Source organism: Phocoena phocoena, chromosome 19 (assembly GCF_963924675.1).
Source record: "Phocoena phocoena chromosome 19, mPhoPho1.1, whole genome shotgun sequence".
Lineage (NCBI taxonomy): Eukaryota > Metazoa > Chordata > Mammalia > Artiodactyla > Phocoenidae > Phocoena > Phocoena phocoena.
Window position 1 is genome coordinate 50,278,148 of NC_089237.1, and position 21,044 is coordinate 50,299,191.

At 56.8% G+C, this 21,044-nt stretch overlaps 2 protein-coding genes across 3 annotated transcripts; both read left to right on the forward strand.

Moving 5' to 3' along the window:
- The first annotated feature begins 574 nt into the window (after window positions 1–574).
- On the forward strand, window positions 575–16,167 carry CAMTA2 (calmodulin binding transcription activator 2). 2 transcript variants are annotated; one of them, XM_065896895.1, is made up of 23 exons: window positions 575–647; window positions 1,920–2,014; window positions 2,225–2,328; window positions 2,708–2,775; window positions 2,858–2,993; window positions 3,593–3,664; window positions 3,929–4,082; window positions 4,426–4,560; window positions 5,109–6,043; window positions 6,762–6,888; window positions 8,578–8,712; window positions 10,351–10,466; window positions 11,087–11,271; window positions 11,574–11,652; window positions 11,794–12,016; window positions 12,175–12,476; window positions 13,559–13,755; window positions 14,009–14,192; window positions 14,397–14,468; window positions 14,584–14,604; window positions 14,770–14,957; window positions 15,142–15,216; window positions 15,316–16,167. In XM_065896895.1, the coding sequence occupies exons 2-23, from the start codon at window positions 1,984–1,986 to the stop codon at window positions 15,377–15,379; spliced, it is 3,603 nt and encodes a 1,200-aa protein (XP_065752967.1). In that variant the 5' UTR covers window positions 575–647; window positions 1,920–1,983; the 3' UTR covers window positions 15,380–16,167. The 2 variants fall into 2 exon arrangements, with proteins under 2 accessions (XP_065752967.1, XP_065752968.1); XM_065896896.1 differs by lacking the exons at window positions 575–647; window positions 3,593–3,664 and having other exon boundaries at window positions 1,927–2,014; window positions 15,316–15,379.
- Window positions 16,002–20,778, forward strand: SPAG7 (sperm associated antigen 7). Its single transcript, XM_065896897.1, has 7 exons — window positions 16,002–16,435; window positions 19,031–19,098; window positions 19,331–19,419; window positions 19,561–19,645; window positions 19,896–19,985; window positions 20,085–20,241; window positions 20,356–20,778. The coding sequence occupies exons 1-7, from the start codon at window positions 16,351–16,353 to the stop codon at window positions 20,463–20,465; spliced, it is 684 nt and encodes a 227-aa protein (XP_065752969.1). The 5' UTR covers window positions 16,002–16,350; the 3' UTR covers window positions 20,466–20,778.
- Window positions 20,779–21,044: the final 266 nt, after the last annotated feature.

Genomic DNA, 21,044 nt, shown 5'->3' on the forward strand with positions numbered 1-21,044 from the left:
GGCTCCCTTGGCCTCCCATCTCTACCCGCCCGTCTCACAGGAGCTCCCCAAGGCCTGTCGTCCCGCAGGCCGGCTCCCTGCCACTGTGTTCTCTTTTTGTTCTGTTATTAAAAAGCAAGCATGTTGAGCCCGGAGTTGTCTTTCTTTCCGCGAAGTAGTGATGGAGAGGCTCATGTGGCGGGAGGGCTCCTTTCACCTTCGTGAGGACCCCGCTAAAATGAAGTCGGGCTGTGTCCCCCAAATTCAAGGAGCTGTGCCCGAAAAAAGTCCTGCCGGCTCCAGAGTCCCCCGCCCAGCGCTGTCGGCCGCCCGCGCCCCACTCCCCCGGCCGAGGTCACGTCGATCGGCCCAGCTTCCGCCTCCGGGACCCCGCATCCTGCCCCTCAGCGCTGCTGCCCCTTCCGGGACTTCCCGGCAGTCCGTCCCTCCGCCTGGCTCGGGGCCCTGGAAGCCGAGTCCCTCCAGCCAGCGCCCCACCCAGAGCCCCACGTGTGCTGACCCCAGGTTCTCGTCCCGACCCCCATCCCCTTAATTGGGAGGCCCCGCCCCGTGCGCAGTGACGTCGGACGCCGCTGTCAGCCGGCGCTGGGGGGGGTCGGTGTGGGGTAGAATGGCCGCTGCCGCCGTCACCCGCGGGACCCCGGGAGGTAAGAGCCGGGGCCTCTCGCCCGCCTCTCCGCCCCGCGCCAGGGGGCGCAGCTCCACCGGCCCGGACGTTGCGCGCCGCGCCGGGGACCACCGGCCCTCTCCCGGTTCGCCCCCACTCCCCGCTTCCGTCCTCCTTCCCCGCGCCAGGGGGCGCAGCTCGGCGCAGGGCCCCACGGCGGACCTGCCGGGCAGACCCCCGCACCCCCGCACCCGCACTGTCCCTTGCCCGCCACGCGTCCGCGGACTTTGCTCCGCATCTCCTGCAGGACATCCCTCCGTGCGGGAGGGAGGCGGGACCCTCCCACCTCGGAGCGTCTCCGGGGACCACCGCCCCGCGGTGGGGGGGCCGCCCCCGGGCCCGCCTCGCACCCTGGCCGGCTCCCCATCCAGGACTGCGCACCTGCGCCCTAGGGCGGAGTCCTTACCACAACCCAGGCTCCAGTGCTCACAGCCGAGCTGGGACGGGCCTCTTCCTCCTCCCCATCCCCGGACACCTGGTGGAGCCCGCGCTGAGAGCATCCTCCAGCGTCCATCTGTTCCCCCAGGAGGGTGGGGGCTCAGGCTGGAGCCAGAGTGGTAGATGGGCTAGAGTAGGCCTGGAGGCCGAGGGAGGCAGAGGCTTTGGGGAGAGAGGTGCGGCGGGGTGCACAGGGCGGTCAGCCTCAGGATGGAGGATGGGTTGTCCTGAGGGTGGGTAGCTGGGTCCCGGTGTCTAGCCCAGATTCTACCAGGCCCTGACCAATCTGGAGGGAAGGGTGTAGGTTAAGATCAGTTGTCAGATCTGCCCTTCACCTTCGAAAAAATCAAATAGAGAAGTAACTCAGGGTGTGTCTTCTAAGGCCTAGCTCTCCACCCGGACTTAGATCTCCTGCCCTCCCCCCAGCATCCAGGCTCTCATTTGCCAAAACATCCTCCAAGAACCGGATGCTCTGAGTCCCAGCCTCAGGACCTGACCTCACCGTAGCCCCAGACCCGCAAGAGCCCAACGCCAGCCCCGCCGGCCTTCTCCCCTCCCCCACCCTGCCGGTCTCTTCCTGATTACTCTGTTCTGTTGTGTCTCCCCGCTCGTGTTGGTTCCTGGCACCATGTCTGGGTTCGCCCTCTCCTCCATTCCCTGGCTGTACTCTGACATCATAGTCCAGCCCCTTCCTCTCGCTTCCTCATCTTTCTTAGATATCACGACCCAGTTCTGTACCTGGTCTCCTACCTCATCCTCCTCATCCTGGATAGTGTGGAGGCTTCTGCCATGACCTTGTTCTCTCCCTTCCCAGCACAGACTCCCCCTCCCCCCGGCCCCTCAGGCCGGGGGTGACCTTGCCCCCTGGAGCCCTCACCATGAATACCAAGGACACCACTGAGGTTGCTGGTGAGTTCACAATCCAGGTTCCCAGTTTGGGTACAGCCTTTTTTTCTCCCCAAGTGGTGGTGACCTAATTCTTGGATCCCTGCTCTCCTTGTCATCATTTCATCCCACCCTCCCACCCCGCCCCATGCTCTGGATTTGGCCCTTTTCCCCTGGATTATCACAGGGATATCAGGAGCAACACCCTAAGTCCTCCCTTCTCATCCCCTCTAGAGAACAGCCACCACCTGAAGATCTTTCTACCCAAGAAGCTGCTGGAGTGTCTTCCTCGCTGCGCGCTGCTGCCTCCAGAGCGGCTCCGGTGGAATACAAATGAGGTTTTCTAGGGAGCCTGGGGGATTAGGGCATAGCAGGGCCTGGTGGGCTGGAGGAGTGTGAATGGGGGTCTTGCTGTGCCTGTCGACATTCTCTAGGCTCTTTGAGGATCATAGGAGAGGTATAAAGCCCTGCATCTTGTAGTAGCTCGCTCCTCCTTGGCATATCCACCTGTGTAAAGATACTATCTACCACTTACAAAGTACTTCCTACAAACCAAGCACTGTGCTCAGTACTTGTCCTGCATTATCTCATTCAGTCCTCCAAGGACACTGTAGAGCAGACGCTGTTGTTATCCCCGAGGTATAGATGGGAAAGACCAAGAGGCCAGCCTGAGGCTTTGGAAAGGGGACACCCACCTGAGTGCCTCTTCTCCTGCAGGAGATTGCATCCTACTTGATCACCTTCGAGAAGCATGATGAGTGGCTATCCTGTGCACCCAAGACAAGGTGAGAAATTTTGTGAAGGTGGGGAGTGGCAGGGATCCTGGGTTCTGTACACAGAACTCGAGGCCAATCCTTCCCTTCTCAGGCCTCAGAATGGCTCTATTATCCTCTACAACCGCAAGAAGGTGAAATACCGGAAGGATGGTTACCTCTGGAAGAAGCGGAAGGACGGGAAGACCACCCGAGAGGACCACATGAAGCTGAAGGTCCAGGGCATGGAGGTAAGCGAGGCCTCCAGCTCACCTGCCCTGGTCTTCCTTCTCCCCGCTAGCTGGGTTCCAGCCCTGCCAGGGCTTGGTGACATTCTCTGTCTACCACCCTCCCAGTCACTCTTCCCTTCTCACTCACTTTGGATCCGCTAGGTGGTTGCTTAGCCTACTCTCTGCTTCCCATTTCCCTCCATGACCCAATTCTCCAGGACTTAGGCCACACCTCCCTCTGGAGGACACAGATGCCCAGTCCCCTTACTTCTCTCGCATTTCCCACAGGGGTCCGAGTACTGACCCTCTAAGCACAGGTTTCTCTTCCCTCAAATCATTGCTCCTCATCTTGGATGCGTTGTTGCCATGCCCTCTGATTTTTGGATGGTCCCATATGGCAAATCTGGTCCTTGTTGTAAGGCCCTGGCCCCACTGTTCCCTCCTCTCCGTCCTGGGGTGACTTGGGGTACTGGGATTTGAAAGGTGTGGGGAATAGATGGGGGTGGGTGAGGGTGAAAGAGGAACTGGTGGAAAGATTGGGATTCCTGCAAAGGGACTGAACAGAGGAAGAGTTGGGGAGCAGACTAGCCCTCCCCCCACCCCAGCCTGTCTCCTGGCAGTGTCTCTATGGCTGCTACGTTCACTCTTCCATCGTCCCCACATTCCATCGGCGCTGCTACTGGCTGCTCCAGGTGAGGATGGAAGAGCTCAGGGAGACAGAGTCTACCTGGCTCTTTGAGGGAGGTGGGGGCCTGCAAGAATGAAGTGGAAGGATGACTAGGTTCTGAGTGGGAAAAGGAGACTGGGAAGAAGAGAAAGGGGTTTGGGGATGGAGAGAGACAGAACTTGGGGGGTGAGGTTGGGGGTGCCTGGGAAGAAAGTGAGGACTAGGAGGCTGAACCCCTGGGCGGCAGGACGCCCCCCATAGCACTCTGCATGTACCCTTGTGCTCTCAGAACCCTGACATCGTCCTTGTGCACTACCTGAACGTCCCAGCCCTGGAGGATTGTGGAAAGGGCTGCAGCCCCATCTTTTGTTCCATCAGCAGCGACCGTCGAGAGTGGCTCAAGTGGTCCCGGGAGGAGCTGTTGGGACAGCTGAAGCCCATGTGTAAGGCAGCAGGGCTAGGATAGCTCTCAATGGGGAAAGTGGACATAGGGAGCTCCCAAAGGGGCCAGGGTTCTATACTCAGGAGTCTGTAGGGTGACCATTTCCCCCCAAGCCAGGAGGGGTCTTTCCTGGGTGGGTGGGTGGGTACCAGGGTCCCTGGTGTGATCTAAGGTGTTGGAATATGGAGGGCAGCTATGAGCTATGGGAGCTGTCTTGAGGCTGCTGGCCTCTGTTCACCTGGCCAGAAGTCTTAGAGCATCTCAGGTGCTTGGAAGAGCCATCAAGATTCCCTGGTGACTATTTTGTGGGGGTCCCATAGCACTTCCCCCCAACTCTCCTCTAGTTCATGGCATCAAGTGGAGCTGTGGGAACGGGACAGAGGAGTTCTCTGTAGAGCAGCTGGTGCAGCAGATCCTGGACACCCACCCGACCAAGCCTGCACCCCGAACTCACGCCTGTCTCTGCAGTGGAGGCCTTGGTTAGTGACCCCTGACCTTGGAACCCTCCTCCCTCCTAGTGTGCTGCCCTTACTCACACCAGGGGGATAGCTGGGATTTGCATGCTTATTTGCATGTCTTTTGCATGTTCCAGAAAGATGGGCCAGATGAGCAGAGGCCTTCCCATCTGCACACTGCCCAGTTCCTTTTACTTGATTCCTGGCAGCCCAGGCTCTCTATTTGCTTTCTTCATAAAGCAGCTCCTGGCCACCCCAGCACTACCACTTACACACAGGCTTAGCTTTATTCTTAGTTGGTACCCACTTGGTTCTGTTCTTTTGTCCTTTTTCTATGCCTTTACCTATTTCTCTCAGCTATTCCCCCAAGCCCTCAATCCTCTCCTGCAGTGCTCCTCCAGGGGGAGGGAGGGGGAGGAGAAATATTTCTGCCGCCTCCCAGTGGCCAAAATCAGTATGACACCTCTGGTATTTAGTGACATCTCAGGAAATGCATGAAAGCTTTCCAGTAAGGGAAGGCTGGAGAAAGATGTGTCGTATCCCTTCTCTCCCCACCACCCCTTCCACTGCAGGTTCTGGGAGCCTTACCCACAAATGCAGCAGCACGAAACACCGCATCATCTCTCCCAAAGTGGAGCCCCGAGCTTTAACCCTGACCTCTGTCCCCCATCCCCCTGAACCCCCTCCACTGATAGCCCCACTTCCCCCAGAGCTCCCCAAGGCACATACCTCCCCATCTTCTTCTTCCTCTTCCTCCTCTTCCTCCGGCTTTGCGGAACCCCTAGAGATCAGACCTAGCCCTCCCACCTCCCGAGGGGGTTCTTCGACAGGAGGCACCGCTATCCTCCTCCTGACGGGACTGGAGCAGCGAACTGGGGGCTTGACACCCACCAGGCACTTGGCTTCCCAGACCGATCCTAGGCCTTCCATGAGCTTGGCTGTAGTCGTAGGCTCTGAGCCCTCTGCCCCGCCAGCTCCTCCCAGCCCTGCCTTTGACCCAGATCGTTTTCTCAACAGCCCACAGAGGGGCCAGACGTATGGAGGAGGGCAGGGGGTAAGCCCAGACTTCCCTGAGACAGAGGCTGCCCATACCCCCTGTCCTGCCCTAGAGCCTGCTGCTGCCCTGGAGCCCCAGGCAGCTGCTCGGGGTCCCGCTCCACAGCCCAGAGCAGGCGGGAGAAGAGGAAACTGCTTCTTCATTCAAGATGATGACAGTGGGGAGGAGCGCAAGGCCCAGGGGGCTGCCCCACCTGTACCTTCACCCCCTCCTTCACCCACACCCTCACCTGCCCCCTTGGAGCCATCAGGCAGAGTAGGAAGAGGGGAGGCCTTGTTTGGAGGAGCTGGTGGGGCCAGTGGACTGGAGCCCTTCAGTCTTTCATCATTCCCTGAGCTCATGGGAGAACTCATCGGTGACGAAGCTCCGAGTGGCCCTGCCCCAGCCCCCCAGCTCTCTCCTGCTCTTAGCACCATCACAGACTTCTCCCCAGAGTGGTCCTACCCTGAGGTGAGTCTCAGGCTTCTCTCCTCCCTCCTGCATCCCTCTTACCCTGTGGTCTGTGACCTAGTTTCCCTCAGTTCCCACGGCTGCTTAGTTCTCTTCCCAACCTCATAGAGTGTAGCTCGTTTCCTGTTTTCATAGGCCCTCTGACTAACCCTTTCTCCCTCCCTCCTCCTTCTACCTGTGAATTGTGATTGTGTGAGTCCCTCAAGTGCCCCAGGGGACTTCATTCCTTGGTGACTGTTTCATGGGGTGGGATGGGGCCGGGGAGGGACTGGGACAGCTCAGCCTGGAGAAGAGAAAATACAACTGGGATGTGATTGCAGACTTTGGGAAGCTGAAAGACTGTGTTCAGCAGTGGAGAAGTTCTGCTTTTTGCTGCTCCAGGGAGGGAAAGCAGGAACTACAGTGGGGGTCCAGAGGGGGCCTGAGAAAAGGACTTCCTTCCAGTGACAGCTATCTGCAAATGGGTTGGTAGCCTTGGGGAAGGCAATCAGGTCCCCATTTCTGGCAGATTCAGGTAGAGGACAGGAGTGTGGGGAGAAGGGACAGTGGGTTGAGTTCACTCCACTGGGTCTTGTCCAATCCCTACACCCCAGACCCAGGGGTGTACAGGGGACAGTAGATCCTCTCTCAGGGTCTGAATGAATGAATGAGTGACTGAGTGAAGGGATAATCAACAGAGAGAGCTCCAGTCACACTGCTTTCTGACTTCCGTCTGCAGGGTGGGGTCAAGGTGCTCATCACAGGACCTTGGACAGAGGCCGCCGAGCATTACTCCTGCGTCTTCGATCACATCGCAGTGCCAGCCTCACTTGTCCAGCCTGGTGTCTTACGCTGCTACTGTCCCGGTATGGGGACTGGGAATGGTAGGGGAAGGGACTACGATAGGACAGTTAGGACTTCCAGGAAGACCTGGGAACAAATATGTTGGGTTGTTCCTGAGAGTGGAAAGACCTCATCCAGTCCTGGGGCTGAGCCCTGTGGTCCACCAGCAGGCAGATGACTCTGAGCTTAGGTGTCAGAAGGTCTAGTTCTGGTCTAAGAAATCTACTTCTTAGCTGACTGGTGACCTTGGGTAAGTCTGTTCCTTTTTTAGGTCCTTGGCCTCCCCTCCTATAAGGTCAGGCATTTGACCCACGGAGTCTCTAATGTCTGTCCAGGCCCTCTGGCTCCAATCCAGGGAGTTCTTAGGAGAATGAGAAAGGAGAGATGTTGGTCTCCTCCAACCAGTCTTGGGACTGAAGGACATTGGCTTCTAGACCTGTGCTGTCCAATATGGTGGCCATTAGCCACATGTGCCTATTGAAATGAATTAAAATTAAATAAAATTTAAAATCACTTTTTTTTTTTTAATCAATTTTTTTTTCCTTTGGCTGTGTTGGGTCTTCGTTGCTGTGCGCGGGCTTTCTCTAGTTGCGGTGAGAGGGGGCTACTCTTCGTTGTGGTGCGCGGGCTTCTCATTGTCATGGCTTTCTCTTGTTGTGGAGCACGGACTCTAGGTGCGCAGGCTTCAGTAGTTGTGGCACGTGGGCTCAGTAGCTGTGGCTTGCGGGCTCTAGAGCTCAGGCTCGGTAGTTGTGGTGCATGGGCTTAGTTGCTCCGTGGCATGTGGGATGCCCTTCCCGGGCCAGGGCTCGAACCTGTCCCTTGCATTGGTAGGTAGATTTTTAACCACTGTGCCACCAGGGAAGCCCTAAAATTCACTTCTTCCGTCACACTAACCATATTTGAGGTGCTCAGTGGCCACATGTGCTAGTGCCACCCTATTGGACAATGCAGATGCAGAATGTTTCTGTCACCGAGCAAAAGTTCTTTTGGACAGCCCCGGTCTAGATGTCATTGCCAAGGCTCATCTCTGCCCTTTTGCCACCACCTTTGCCCCTTACCCGGCACTCAGCAATGTTGCTGTGGGACCCTAAGGACCACTAGAGTGACAGTTTGACAGCTTTGCTGTCTATGAGTTGTGTCCTCCCCCAGTCTCAACAGCCCTGTTTAATGGTGGATTGCAGGAGAGGGGCTGAGACCAGAGAAGCTAGGAATTGGGAGTCTCAGCTTCTGGTCTTGGGGCCAGGGCCTGGTGGTTTCATTCTCAAGGCTATAGACATTGAGACCCTGGGAAAGAGCTCTTATTAGGCCCTGTTGGTGAGCAGCTAATTCCTTTCCCGTATCTTACTAACAGGGTTGTGACCTCTGGACCTTGATCTTGGGGAATCAAGAGATTTCACCATCATCAAATTGTTTACAAGTATAGGTGTTTCTTGATCCGCTGCTTCTATACCTTGGTGCTGCATGACAACATCCTTAAGTACAGGGTCTAGAAGCCAAGGGGTCTCTGGCCTGTAGTAGGTATTAAGTTCTCAAACGAAGGGAATCCCTCCCCAGTTAGTGCCACGGCCACTGAAGCCGGGAGCCTCTGGGGCCCACAGCAGGGGGAGTAGGGGAGGTAGATGTGAAATGATCACCTGTGACCCTGACACAGGGGGTCAGAGAAAGAGCCCAGGAAAGAGAGCCCCCTCGCTGATCCTTGCCCCCCCCAGCCCATGAGGTTGGGCTGGTGTCTTTGCAGGTGGCAGGGAGGGAGGGACCCCTTTCTGCTTCTGTGCTCTTTGAGTATCGAGCCCGCCGATTCCTGTCACTGCCTAGTACTCAGCTTGACTGGTTGTCACTGGACGGTGAGTACCTAGCCCTCTGACCCCACAACCTTTGAGCATGTCATGCTCCTAGACCCCTCAGGACTCAGGCAGCCACTGCCTTGCCCCTACTTTACTGCTCTTCCCAGCTCCTGCTTCATTGGTCATTTCTGAATGAGGCAGCAAGCTTCCTTCACCTCCTCTTCCCTGTAAATCTTGGAGCCAGCTTTGTCCCAGTGCTTGTCCTGTCCTCTGCATCTCAGAGGATGGGAGGGGCAGCGACAGGGTGTAGAGCAACATACATGGGATACACATGAGTGTATATATGTACCTAAACACGTATTTAAACTTTCTTACCATTTTTCCCTCTAATTATAAAGATAGGCATTTATTATAGGAAATTTTGAAATTACAGAAAAGCACAAAGTAAAAAATGAAAATTGACTATAACATTGCTCAGTAACATACAGCACCTTTAATATATTTTTTTATACAGAGGTGCACATACATACACACGTATGTGTATACGTGTGTGTATTTGTTTAAATTCAGAACTGTGTTTGTCCCTTTTACTGGTTATCCCTCCTGTGGCTTTCAGAATTGTTTCTCTCCACATCTGCTTCTTTCTCAAGGTTTGCTTTTCTCCGTCTCCTCCTGTCCCTATCTAATCTGTGCTTTACCGCTCTCCTGTGGGTCTCCTGCCTCCCTCTTCTTTCCATTTCTCCTAGGACCCTTGTCTTCACTTCCCCTCTTCCTTATCGCCTGTCTGGTATGTCCCCCAGATCTCCTTTGTGCTTTCTCTCCTTTCCTTGTTTATCTCTTCCACACTCTCCTGTCACACCTGAGTCTCTGCTCATGCCTCTCCACCTCCTCCCCACTGTCCCCTCTCTACCTTCATGCCCTTCTGTCCTGGCATCTCAGAACATCCCCAGCCTGCACCGGTTTCTCTGTTTCCCTATGGCTCTGACCCCCTCCTGCCTCCCCTCCTTGTCCTTGTGTGATCTCAGGAGGGAACAGATATAGCTTGGGACGTGTGCATGTGCGTTTGTGCATGGGGTGGGGGAGGAGGAGGAGGAATGGATGTGACCATCCATCTCTGTCGTCTCCCCTCCCCGCCATCCTCTTTGTGGACAGCTGCGGGGGGCCAGGAGGAGGGGGTGGTGCTTTTCAAATCACAGTCTCTGAGCTCTTTGGGGCAGTGGTTAACAGAGAGGAGGGACCCTGGAGGCCTTGAGCCCCAGCCCACTACAGAGGTAGTGTCTGGGGCAAGAAAGGACAGAACCGTCACCTGGGAGAAGGCTGGGAGCGTGTGTGTGTGTGTGTGTGTGTGTGTGTGTGTGTGAGAGAGAGAGAGAGAGAGAGAGAGAGAGAGAGAGAGATCTGGGGCAGCTAGGGCTGGATTCCCTGTGGGGAGTCCTACTGTCTGTGTGTCTTGAAGGACACAGTCTTGGTTCTGGATTCAGGTCCTAGGTCGATGGATAGTATGAAGACCCCTAGTTTGAGGACTGGTCCTGGGGGGCTGTATTCAGAAGGTGGGTGGGTAAAGGGCCGTTGTTTGGAGAGGAGAAAAGGATATGATTGTGTCTTCACCACCCAGACTCTGGAACAGGGTCCAGTTCTGGTGTCCAGGGCATCCCCTAGACTCTGCCCACTGAGCCCCCCACGTCCACTCCCTCTCAGACAACCAGTTCCGGATGTCCATCCTGGAGCGACTGGAGCAGATGGAGAAGCGGATGGCAGAGATTGCAGCAGCTGGCCAGGCCCCCTACCGGGGTCCTGATGCCCCTCCGATTCAGGTACCTCCACGAGGAGGGCACTCGACGGTAGGGAGCAGGGGGAGGGTCTTCCTTAGAAATAGGCTCTAGTGTGTGTCTCCCCTAGCTCTCCGGCCCCAGCCAGCCCTCCTCCCTGTCCCTGACGCCATCCTGCTCCCACCCCCACCCCGTGGCAAGAGTGGCTATTCTGGGCACCCTCTTGGCATGACAGGCTTCAGACTATTTCTGGCCTGAAGGAGGGTGGAGGTGAGGGAGAGGGTGGGGGAGGGGATCCAGGGAGTTGGGGCTCAGTGCTCTGGGGGTCCCAAGTCTCGGAGGGAAGAAGGCTGGGAGAGGACTCTGAGTTCTGAGTGGGGGAAGTCATCTGTGGATATGGCACTGATCTGAGCCAGAGTGAAGGCACAACATGGGCAAGTGGGTGTGAGGTCTGACCTGGAGGAAGCTGCCTGTGGGCCGGGGGGACACCCAGGAACTTGAACTGGGAGGACTGATGGGCCATCAGAGATCCGAGTGGTGGGAACCTAGACTGGGACGTGTGGGGAGAGGGCAGAACTGGAAGCTGAGAGGACAGGCGTGGGGTGGCTAAGGCCATCCCAGGCTGGGGATGCGCACATCTCTACCTAAGGGTGTGTGCACCACAGGATGAAGGCCAGGGACCCGGGTTCGAGGCACGGGTGGTCGTCTTGGTAGAGAGCATGATGCCACGCTCCACCTGGAGGGGTCCTGAACGTCTAGCCCATGGAAGCCCCTTCCGGGGCATGAGCCTGCTGCACCTGGCCGCTGCCCAGGGCTACGCCCGCCTCATCGAGACCCTGAGCCAGTGGCGGTGAGCCGGGGCCAGCGGGTGCAGGGCGGGGGTGCCCAGGGACTGAGGAGGAACTGGAGCCCTGCCATGGGAGCTGGGGTCACTGTGGAAAGGAAGAGGGCCTGGAAGAGGGTTTGCGCTTGGGGGAGTTTTAATGTCCCCTGACTTACAATGCTGACCTCTTGACCTCCTGACATTCATGGATCTCTTTGACTGCTTATCCCACTGACCTTAGTGCTTCCCAGTCCCTTCGATTCTGAAGTTCCTACCGGGCGCCCTCTCTCCCTGACTGGACCCTGTTGTCCCTTTCCCAAACACTCCAGGAGTGTGGAGACCGGAAGCTTGGACTTAGAGCAAGAGGTTGACCCACTCAACGTGGACCATTTCTCTTGCACTCCTCTGGTGAGGATGCTGGGTTCCTGAGTGCACGTGGGCAATGGGAAACGGGAACGGTTCTTCAAAGGGAAGATCCTCTGAGGGATACAGGGGAGGAGTGAGGACGGGCCCCAGGCCTCACCTCCACCTCCACCCTCTTCTTCTCAGATGTGGGCTTGTGCCCTGGGCCACCTGGAGGCTGCCGTGCTCCTTTTCCGTTGGAACAGACAGGCACTGAGCATTCCCGACTCTCTGGGCCGCCTGCCCCTGTCCGTGGCTCATTCCCGGGGTCACGTGCGCCTCGCCCGCTGCCTTGAGGAACTGCAGAGACAGGAAGCTTCAGCTGAGCCCCCGTTTGCCCTGTCGCCGCCCTCCTCCAGCCCAGACACTGGTGAGGGTTTAAGAGGGGACTGCGGGTGGGAGGACACGCCAGGGGAAAGCCAGAGGGTGGGAGACAGAGTGCGAGAGGAGGCAGCGGGGATGGGGAGGTAAGAGCAGCAAGGGGGCAGGTGGCGCCTTCTGCCCTCACCCCCTTCCCTCACCTCGCAGGTCTGAGCAGCGTCTCCTCGCCTTCGGAGCTATCGGATGGCACTTTCTCCGTCACATCAGCCTATTCTAGTGCCCCGGATGGGAGTCCTCCCCCTGCTCCTCTGCCAACCTCTGAGATTACTATGGAGATGGTCCCAGGCCAGCTCTCCTCTGGTGCCCCAGAGGCCCCCCTACTCCTCATGGACTATGAAGCCACCAACCCCAAAGGGCCCCCACCCTCACCGCCTCCTCTCCCACCGGCCCCAGATGGTAGGGCTGCTCCAGCGGAAACTGACAGCCCACCAGCTGTGGATGTGATCCCGGTACCGCTTATGCCAATGGAATTATGAGGGCTCGAAGTAGAGTGGGGCGCGGGGTGGGGTGATGCCGAACATTCCATAAAACACAGTCAGTCTGGCTGCAGTTTGGGAAGAAGGGGCCATTTACTCTCATTTAGGGACAGGCAAGTTTATCCTCTGCTTAGCTCCTGTCAGAGCTTGTGACTCAGAAGTCATGAGGCATCGGGGGTTAAAAATTTTGGGGAATATCTTCAGTTAGAGCCGGGTTGTAGGGGTTACTCGTTGATCCACGAAGGGACAAGGTTCTTGGGGAACGAGAGCAATGGCAGGAAGTTGGGAGGAGTGAGGAGCAGAGAGGTTGGCAAGATGGAAGCATTTGGCAATGACCTGAGGCAAGGGGTCGGGGTCGGGGGAGGCTTGCACAGGGTAAGAGCTAAGAGAGTCTTGTGGAATGAATGAACACATGAGAGAGTGGATCTTCAAGTGCAGCAGCGTTCTCCTCCGCTAGGACTGGGGACATATCTGCTTTAGAGAGGCTAATGGATTAACTGGGTAGCACTGGAGTACAAAAAATGTAGACAGCTCCACAAGGTAGGCTGCTTTACGTGTGGCCAGCAGGAAGTGCTGCAGGCTTCAGGCCTGGAGCAAAGGCAAGGCTGGAGCCATTCAATAAGGTGTCGTGTGATTGGCAGGCTCTGAGCTGATTCTTGGAGAGTGGGATGGGGTGGCGGGCATGGCCAGGTCTGTGGGAGCTGGCATGGGGCAGGCCGGGTGGGACAGTGGGCAGTCAGCCTGGAAGGGTAAGCCCTTCATTTGCCCAGCTCCTGAATCCCCATGTGGTGTATGTCCTTCCTAGCCCATGTTTCCCATGCCTCAACACAGAGGGCTGTACTCCTGAGTGGGACCTCAAGAAGTGTAAATGAATCTGGAACACTGGCGGAGAAAGACAGGGTTAGCAGGGACAGCCGTCCCTCAGGCCTCATCGTCTGGTGCTGAGAGGAGGAACAAGATAGGAAGTGGACTGACGCTACGGCCTTGGCCGGAACAGGCCAGAACAGCTGGTAGTCAGGGCTCCTCAAGGCTCACCCAGCTTCTCCTCCATCCAGGTGGACATGATCTCACTGGCCAAGCAGATCATCGAAGCCACACCAGAGCGGATTAAACGGGAGGACTTTGTCCGGCTGCCTGAGGCTGGAGCCCCAATGCGGGAGCGGACAGGGGCCGTAGGGCTCAGCGAGACCATGTCCTGGTTGGCCAGCTACCTGGAGAATGTGGACCATTTCCCCAGCTCAGCCCCTCCCAGGTGACCAGCTCAGGACAAAGCCTCCAGATCCTTCTTCAGAGGAACATGGGAGGGAGGGAGGAAACTTCCTTATGGCCAGAGCTCCATCCTGGCTCAGGCCCCAGGGCCTTTGAAAAGGGGATTGGCACTGGCTGCTGAGTTCTGAAGTCACTCTGCAGGCTCTGTTGCTGGGGCTGTGCCTTCACAGCAGTCTCCAGGTGGGAGAAGAGGGACTGCAGATGCCCCATGGCCTCCCTTCTCCCTGTCCCTGCAGCGAACTGCCCTTTGAGCGGGGTCGCCTGGCTATCCCTCCGGCACCTTCCTGGGCAGAGTTTCTCTCTGCGTCCGCCAGTGGCAAGATGGAGAGTGATTTTGCCCTGCTGACCCTATCGGATCACGAGCAGCGGGAACTGTATGAGGCAGCCCGAGTCATCCAGACAGCCTTCCGAAAGTACAAGGTCAGGGGGCTGGATGTTTCAGGGGGTGAATTACACAATCTTGAGTGGGGAGATTACAGGTTCCCGGACTTTGGGAGGGACAACAGTCATCCACACAGGCCTGGGATGGGGTGAAGGGTCGGGGACCCCAGGCAAGTCGGAAGGTTAGGTCACATGTCTGTTAGGTGGGCAGCTAAGTGCTGAGACCTCCTTCTCTCCCCTTAGGGCCGGCGGCTGAAGGAGCAGCAGGAGGTAGCAGCAGCTGTGATCCAGCGCTGTTACCGGAAGTACAAGCAGGTGAGACCGTCCTCTCTTGAAAGCATACCCACCAACCCACACCCACACACACCCATTCCAGCCCAGAGCATCCAGAATGCTGCCGGAGCCCTAACTCCCCTTCTCTCTCCACAAGCTGACCTGGATTGCACTTAAGGTATTAGGCGTGAGACCTGGGTGTGAGGTTGTCTGTGATGATTCAGCCTTTCCATGAGTGTGTGGATTAGAGAAATAGACTTGCATCAACTGAACTTGGGGGTGACCCTCAGGGGTTTGGGTCTCTGTCCATTTCAGCCCCTGCCCCTCCTCCCCACTCCTGCAGTTTGCACTCTATAAGAAGATGACCCAGGCGGCCATCCTGATCCAGAGCAAGTTCCGAAGCTACTATGAACAGAAGCGGTTTCAGCAGAGCCGCAGGGCGGCGGTGCTCATCCAGCAGCACTACCGTTCCTACCGCCGCCGGCCCGGGCCTCCCCACCGGCCCACGGGCACCCTGCCTGCCCGCAACAAGTATGGCGTTAGCCCTCTGGCCCTTCGGCCCTCTCTGCCCACCCACTGTGTCCATGCCCACTGTCCGTGGGCTCCCGACTCATCAGCCTGCCCCCCTGCCTTTCCTTGCCAGGATCCCTAAGGGGCGGAGGGCAGAGGATGCCTGAGTGTCCTGTGAGGTCTCATCTTTTCTTTCTTCCACCAGAGGCTCATTTCTCACCAAGAAGCAGGACCAGGCAGCCCGGAAGATCATGAGATTCCTGCGGCGCTGCCGGCACAGGTGCTGTCCTTTCCCTCACCGGATTTGGGCCTGCCACCTCCCCCACCCGACCTCCCCGATCTGCGGGTCTCCTCTGACTCCTTCCTTGTTTCTCCGCAGGATGAGGGAATTGAAGCAGAACCAGGAGCTGGAAGGGCTTCCCCAGCCCGGACTGGCCACCTGACCTCTCCACTGCCTTTCTCATCACCCTGGGGGCCGCTTCTTGCAGTCTTAACAGGGACAGGGCTCTCTGGGGGAGGGGGAGCCCCCTGTCGGCAGCTTTCCCGTCACTTCTCTTGGAGCCCGTCCTCGGTCTCCACCCCCTCCCCCTCCGAAGTGCTGAACTCCCTTTCCCACCCCCGGCTCCTTCTCCTCTTCCCTCCGGGTCGTGCCCCCCCTCTTTTAGTCCCTGGCTCCAGAAGACCCACGCCCCACATACCTGCATCTTCAGCTGTGACCTCCGGAGCCCTGCCTGCCCCTTCTCCACAGCTCCCTCCCTGCCTGTACCCACCTCGGCCCCTTCCTGACTTGCCTTATTTATTTGTTCGACGCGTCTCTGAATGTATCCGCCTCGGTCCCACCTCTGCCTTCGCTACGCGCACGCCCCTCGTGTTTCAGGGCTGACCGTGCCCCCACCCCGACTCCGCATGTCTGCGTCTGTTTCCTCCCTTTCTGGCCCCGTCTTCCCCAGTCACCCCGACCGACTCTGGCCACCAACCTCCGGGCCAAAGGGGGGGTGTATATAGGAACGCGTTGCGGAGTCCCGCCCCGTCCCCGAGGGGAGGGGGCTTGTACATAATGTAACATACAGAGTATAGTGAAGAATCTATTTAAGGCGCCGCAGGGAGGGCTGCACGGCCGGGCTTGTGGCTCCAGGCGTGGCGGGGGCCTCCTGCCGGCTCCACAAGCACTTTCTACTTGTGCATGGGCTTGGTTTCTACGAATTGCCATTAAACATCGCTGCACCAGCCAGCCTCCGGCCTCTGTCTGCGGGGGGCGGGGCCTCGGCCGGCGGGAGGCTGCGGGCGCGCTGGGCAGGGATCTAAGCCGCGCCGGGGTGGGTGCGTGGTTTACCGCCTCCGACGTGTTTCCGGCCTTAAAGGCATTTTGCCCTTCCCTTTAAGACGCGCCGCCCCCCTCTCAGTCACTCCCAAGATGGCGGACCTACTGGGCTCCATCCTGAGCTCCATGGAGAAGCCACCCAGCCTCGGTGACCAGGAGACTCGGCGCAAGGCCCGAGGTGAGGATCCCAAATTCACAACCGGCTTTCTTCGCACGGTTATCAGGACCGCACTCCTACCCCTTTGGACGACCCCGCCTTCTCAACCTTGAAAGACCCCTCACGGGCTCCTTCAGAGACCCCCCGAGTCCCTAAAAGGGGTGCCATCCCGCCCGCTGTTCTTAGCGGATGATGATTGGCTACCTGAAGCCCAGCGCCGGGCCCCTGGCTCTTTCTACCTTGGCCTTCCACAGTCCTTGTTTTCAATTCGCCGATGGGCCCGCCTGTCCGCCGGTGGCGTGCTCTGATTGGTAGGCTGCCTTCAACCCCACCCAACCCCTTGGTTTTCCTCGGCCCGCCTTCGGATCGGAGGGGGGGGCGAGTTCGACCGCTCGGCCCCGCCCACTTCCCGGCGCTCGAGTCCCTGAGCCTCGTCCCCTTCCGATTGGATTCAGGACACGCCCATCCGCAGTCCTTTCTCCCCTATTGGCCACCTCAACTTAAAGGTCTACCTATTAAGTTTTGTTCGACCTTCCTCTTAGCCCACCCTACCCTCAGCACCTCTAACTGGCTGCTGGGTCCTTTCGGCGCTCTTATGCCCCGCCTACTTGGGGCCGCCCTCCAACCTTTCTCTCATCTGTACCCTTAAATTCCCGAGCTCCCCGGGCGGGTCGTGAATGTTGATTGGAGGGATGAGAATGCCCCTACCCGGTCCGATTGGCCATGGTCTCCCCGCCTGTGTTCTCCGAGTAACTTCCCAGCAGGAGGCTCAAGTTGGGCTGCAAGCTTAGGGCGCGGCCCGCCGGGCGGTATAGTCCTCTCTTGCTCGCTTTGCGGAGTGTGAATGAGTCTGGCAGAATGACTGACTACCTTGGGGAGGACACCGGCTCCCCACCCGTCCGAGGGAGGCCAGGGCAGCCTGGGTGCCTTCAGAGGGCTCAAGTGCTGCTTAATATCGAACTAACATCCATATTTACTGAATGGTTGCTAGGGGCCAGGGTACCCTCAAGGAGCCCACAGTCTGGAGTATCGATGAAATGCGCATTGATGAAACGATCACACAGGAGTTTAATAACCAATTTTATAAGTGCTCTGAAAGAAAAATAACTGTTATGAGAGGGGCTACCTAGGGGTCCTAACCTAGTCTGCAGTGAGCTGAGATGTGAAGAATAGGTAAGTCAGTAAGTGAGAGGGGAGCACAGTGCTCCAGGCAGAGATTTGAAAGCTCTGAGGAAGGAGGGAGCATAATGGGACCTGGGAACTGGAATTATTTAACACCGTGACTGACTAGGTGGGTTCACCAGCGGCCGTTGACAGACTAGGAAGCTGAAGTTCAGAGTTTAGTCAGTTGCCTGCCGTTACACTGTTACTAAGTGGTGGGGTTTCAAACCCATGTGTGACTTTTAAGTCTATGTTCTTAACCATAATCTTACGCCACCTCCTCAGATGCAGAGAGATGACTCATAAGCCAGTTCGAGAACAGTCAGTGACCAATATGGGGTGTGCTGATGGTCAGAGTCCTTGAGGTGGGAGAGAGGAGAGCTCCTGAGCTGTCGGGGCCCTGGGGCCACAGAGAGTAACTGGATAGGAGATGAACAGGGTCTGTAGCTTCTGGGAGCTCATAGTGGGGTAGGGAGGACAAAAGTTACACTCTGTTAGCTCTCAGCACATGCCGTAGTGGGTGTCAGAACCGAATGTGCTTGGGCCCCAGAGGAAGAAGTGAGTAACTCTGACTCATGGTGGATCTCAAAGTTTGCAAGAGGAGGAAGAGCATTTCAAGCAGTAGGAACAACATGTGCAAAGACATGAAGTGATTAAGAAAATGGGAAGAGGTTCAGTGCAGCTGAAGGACGTCCAATCCTGTGGAAGAAGTGGGCCTTAAGGATGTAAAGAATTTGAAATGGCGGAAGAGAGAAGAGGGGACAGTGAGACCCAAGGGTAGGGAGTTCCCTTTACAGCTCACCTCAGACACCTACACTCACAAAGGAGAAGAGTGTCAGACTGGCCATTTCAGCTTCATCTTGGCTGTAGAAGTAAAAAGTGGGGGTATGTGAGCCATGGCCGCTGGGCCTGCGCGTCCGGAACCTGTGCTCCGCAGCGGGAGAGGCCACAACAGTGAGAGGCCCGCGAACCGCAAAAAAAAAAAAAAAAAAAAAAAAAGTGGGGGTGTTACACAATATAGGAAGTTAAATAATTTCCCCTTCCCTATGCAGACAATGAGATGATAAGCTCCTTGAGGCCAGGGCTCGGTTTGTTCTCGTTACCACCCCAAGTGCTTTATAGTTCTTGGTGTGTCACAGGCATTAAATAAATGTTTGTTAGTTGGTTTCCCCAGTGGGTTGGGAAATGAGGTTGAGCATGATTATGATCTTTGTTACTCCCACTAAACTGTGAGCTCCTAAAGGGCAAAGTTATGTCTTAATCCTCTTTGTACTCCAGGTCCTAGCACAGTGCCAGGTATAGAGGAACTATCAATAAATGCTTGGCAAATAAACAGTAATCCTACCTTCCTAGCCTGACACGCTCCCAGTGGACATGAGATCTCTTTTGAAGCCTTACAAACTCTCCCCACCCATGCTTCTACCCCGGCCTCATGCTGCCATTTCTCACCCCTAGAGCAGGCAGCCCGCCTGAAGAAACTACAGGAGCAAGAGAAACAGCAGAAAGTGGAGTTTCGTAAAAGGGTGAGAACAACTGGAGAGATCAAAGGCAGCCTCAGAAAGGACTTCCAATAAGTTAGAATTGGAAGGTTGAAGAGTCAGTTTGGAAACTGTCTTGAGAGAGGTGAAACCCAGAAGCCAGTGGCACAGCGGCTGGGAAAGGCGTGGGAGGCCAAGGCCTGTTGGCCCGGCGGGGGAGAGGGATATTTGGGTGGGGCCATCATCTCATACCTTCTTCACTTTTCCCTTTACCAAGATGGAGAAAGAGGTGTCAGATTTCATCCAAGACAGTGGGCAGATCAAGAAAAAGTTTCAGCCGATGAACAAGATAGAGAGGAGCATACTGTGAGTGTCTCTGGGCTGGGGAGGCAAGAAATGGACGACCAAGGAGGCATGAAAGGGCCAGACAGGAGAACCCTCCAGAGGAGGACGCTGGGCCCCCTCGTGGCTCTACATAGTCTTTCCCCTTCGCTCCCCCCTTCCCAGACACGATGTGGTGGAAGTGGCTGGCCTGACATCCTTCTCCTTTGGGGAAGATGACGAATGTCGCTATGTCATGATCTTCAAAAAGGTAAAAGGGGGACCTCCCTGGTGGTCCAGTGGTTAGGACTCTGAGCTTCCACTGCAGGGGGCACGGGTTCGACCCTGGTCGGGGAACTAAGATCCTGCGTGCTGCGCCGCACTGCCCCCCAAAAAAGGTAAAAGGCCTGAGTTCCCCGCTGTCTCCTCTCTCCTTTTCAGCCTGTGCCCCACACTGGGGGAGAGGAATGAGATAAAACATGTATGTGGAACCTTGACCCCATCATCTCCTTCTTTCCCAGGAGTTTGCACCCTCCGATGAAGAGCTGGACTCCTACCGTCGTGGCGAGGAGTGGGACCCCCAGAAGGCTGAGGAGAAACGGAGGCTGAAGGTGAGTTACACCTGGCAGTCCCTGGGGCCCTGCAGCCCCCCAGCTGGGAGGGGTTGGGGTCAGGCCCTGAGCTCTGGTGCCCCACCTTGGCACCCCTAGGAGCTGGCCCAGCGGCAGGAGGAGGAGGCAGCCCGGCAGGGACCTGTGGTGGTGAGCCCTGCCAGCGACTACAAGGACAAGTACAGCCACCTCATTGGGAAGGGGGCAGCCAAGGATGCGGCCCACATGCTGCAGGCCAACAAAACCTACGGCTGTGGTGAGGCTGCAGTGGGGGCTGGGAGGGCAGGGCAGAGGAGCACTGGATGGGGGGAGGGGAGGGAGGCTGAGGCACAGGGCTCCTAGGCCCTCCCACCCTCCCCTCTGCCCCCAGTGCCTGTGGCCAACAAGAGGGACACACGCTCCATTGAAGAGGCCATGAATGAGATCCGGGCCAAGAAGCGTCTGCGGCAGAGCGGGGAAGAGTTGCCACCTACCTCCTAGACACCCCAGCTCCCTGGGGCAGGGCAGAGGGCAGGGAGGGATGAGGCTGCTGCTATTAGAACCCATCCTGGAGCCCCACCTCTGAAGCACCTCCTAACAGCTGTCACTCAGGCTGGGGGAAGCAGGTGTTTGATTTGTCACTGTTGGAGCTTGGATGTGTATGTGTGTGTGTGTGTGTGTGTGTGTGTGTGTGTGTGTGTGTGTGTGAATGTACAGGTGGGTATTTAATCTGTATTATTCTCTGTTCTCCCTGGAATTTTCTTCCCCATGGGGCTGGGGTTACTTTACATTCAGTAAACACTGTTTGACCCAATGTCTTGCTTTGTTTGAACAGAGAAAGGTGGGTTCTAGAGAGGAAGAGAAACAATTATAGATTGAACAGTATAAGATTGTTTTTGTGGGCCAAAGATGGCGAAATATTGGCACTTTTGTAGAAATTTATGAGATAGTATTTTAAGAGCACAGTCACTACAGCCAAATGGCCTAGGTTTGGATCCTGGCTCTGCCACTTACTGTTACCTTGGTTAAAGTATTTTACCTTTTCGTGCCTCAGTTTCCTCACCAGTAAAATGGGGATAG

Excerpts from the sequence above, each read along its gene's own strand:
- CAMTA2 (XM_065896895.1), top strand. The coding sequence starts at position 1,984 with ATGAATACCAAGGACACCACTGAGGTTGCTG. Across the intron at positions 2,776-2,857 it reads TCCTGTGCACCCAAGACAAG|GCCTCAGAATGGCTCTATTA; the intron begins GTGAGAAATTTT and ends TTCCCTTCTCAG. Across the intron at positions 12,017-12,174 it reads CTCCTCCAGCCCAGACACTG|GTCTGAGCAGCGTCTCCTCG; the intron begins GTGAGGGTTTAA and ends CTCACCTCGCAG.
- SPAG7 (XM_065896897.1), top strand. The coding sequence starts at position 16,351 with ATGGCGGACCTACTGGGCTCCATCCTGAGCTCCATGGAGAAGCCACCC. Across the intron at positions 16,436-19,030 it reads GACTCGGCGCAAGGCCCGAG|AGCAGGCAGCCCGCCTGAAG; the intron begins GTGAGGATCCCA and ends TCTCACCCCTAG. Across the intron at positions 19,986-20,084 it reads AGGAGAAACGGAGGCTGAAG|GAGCTGGCCCAGCGGCAGGA; the intron begins GTGAGTTACACC and ends TGGCACCCCTAG.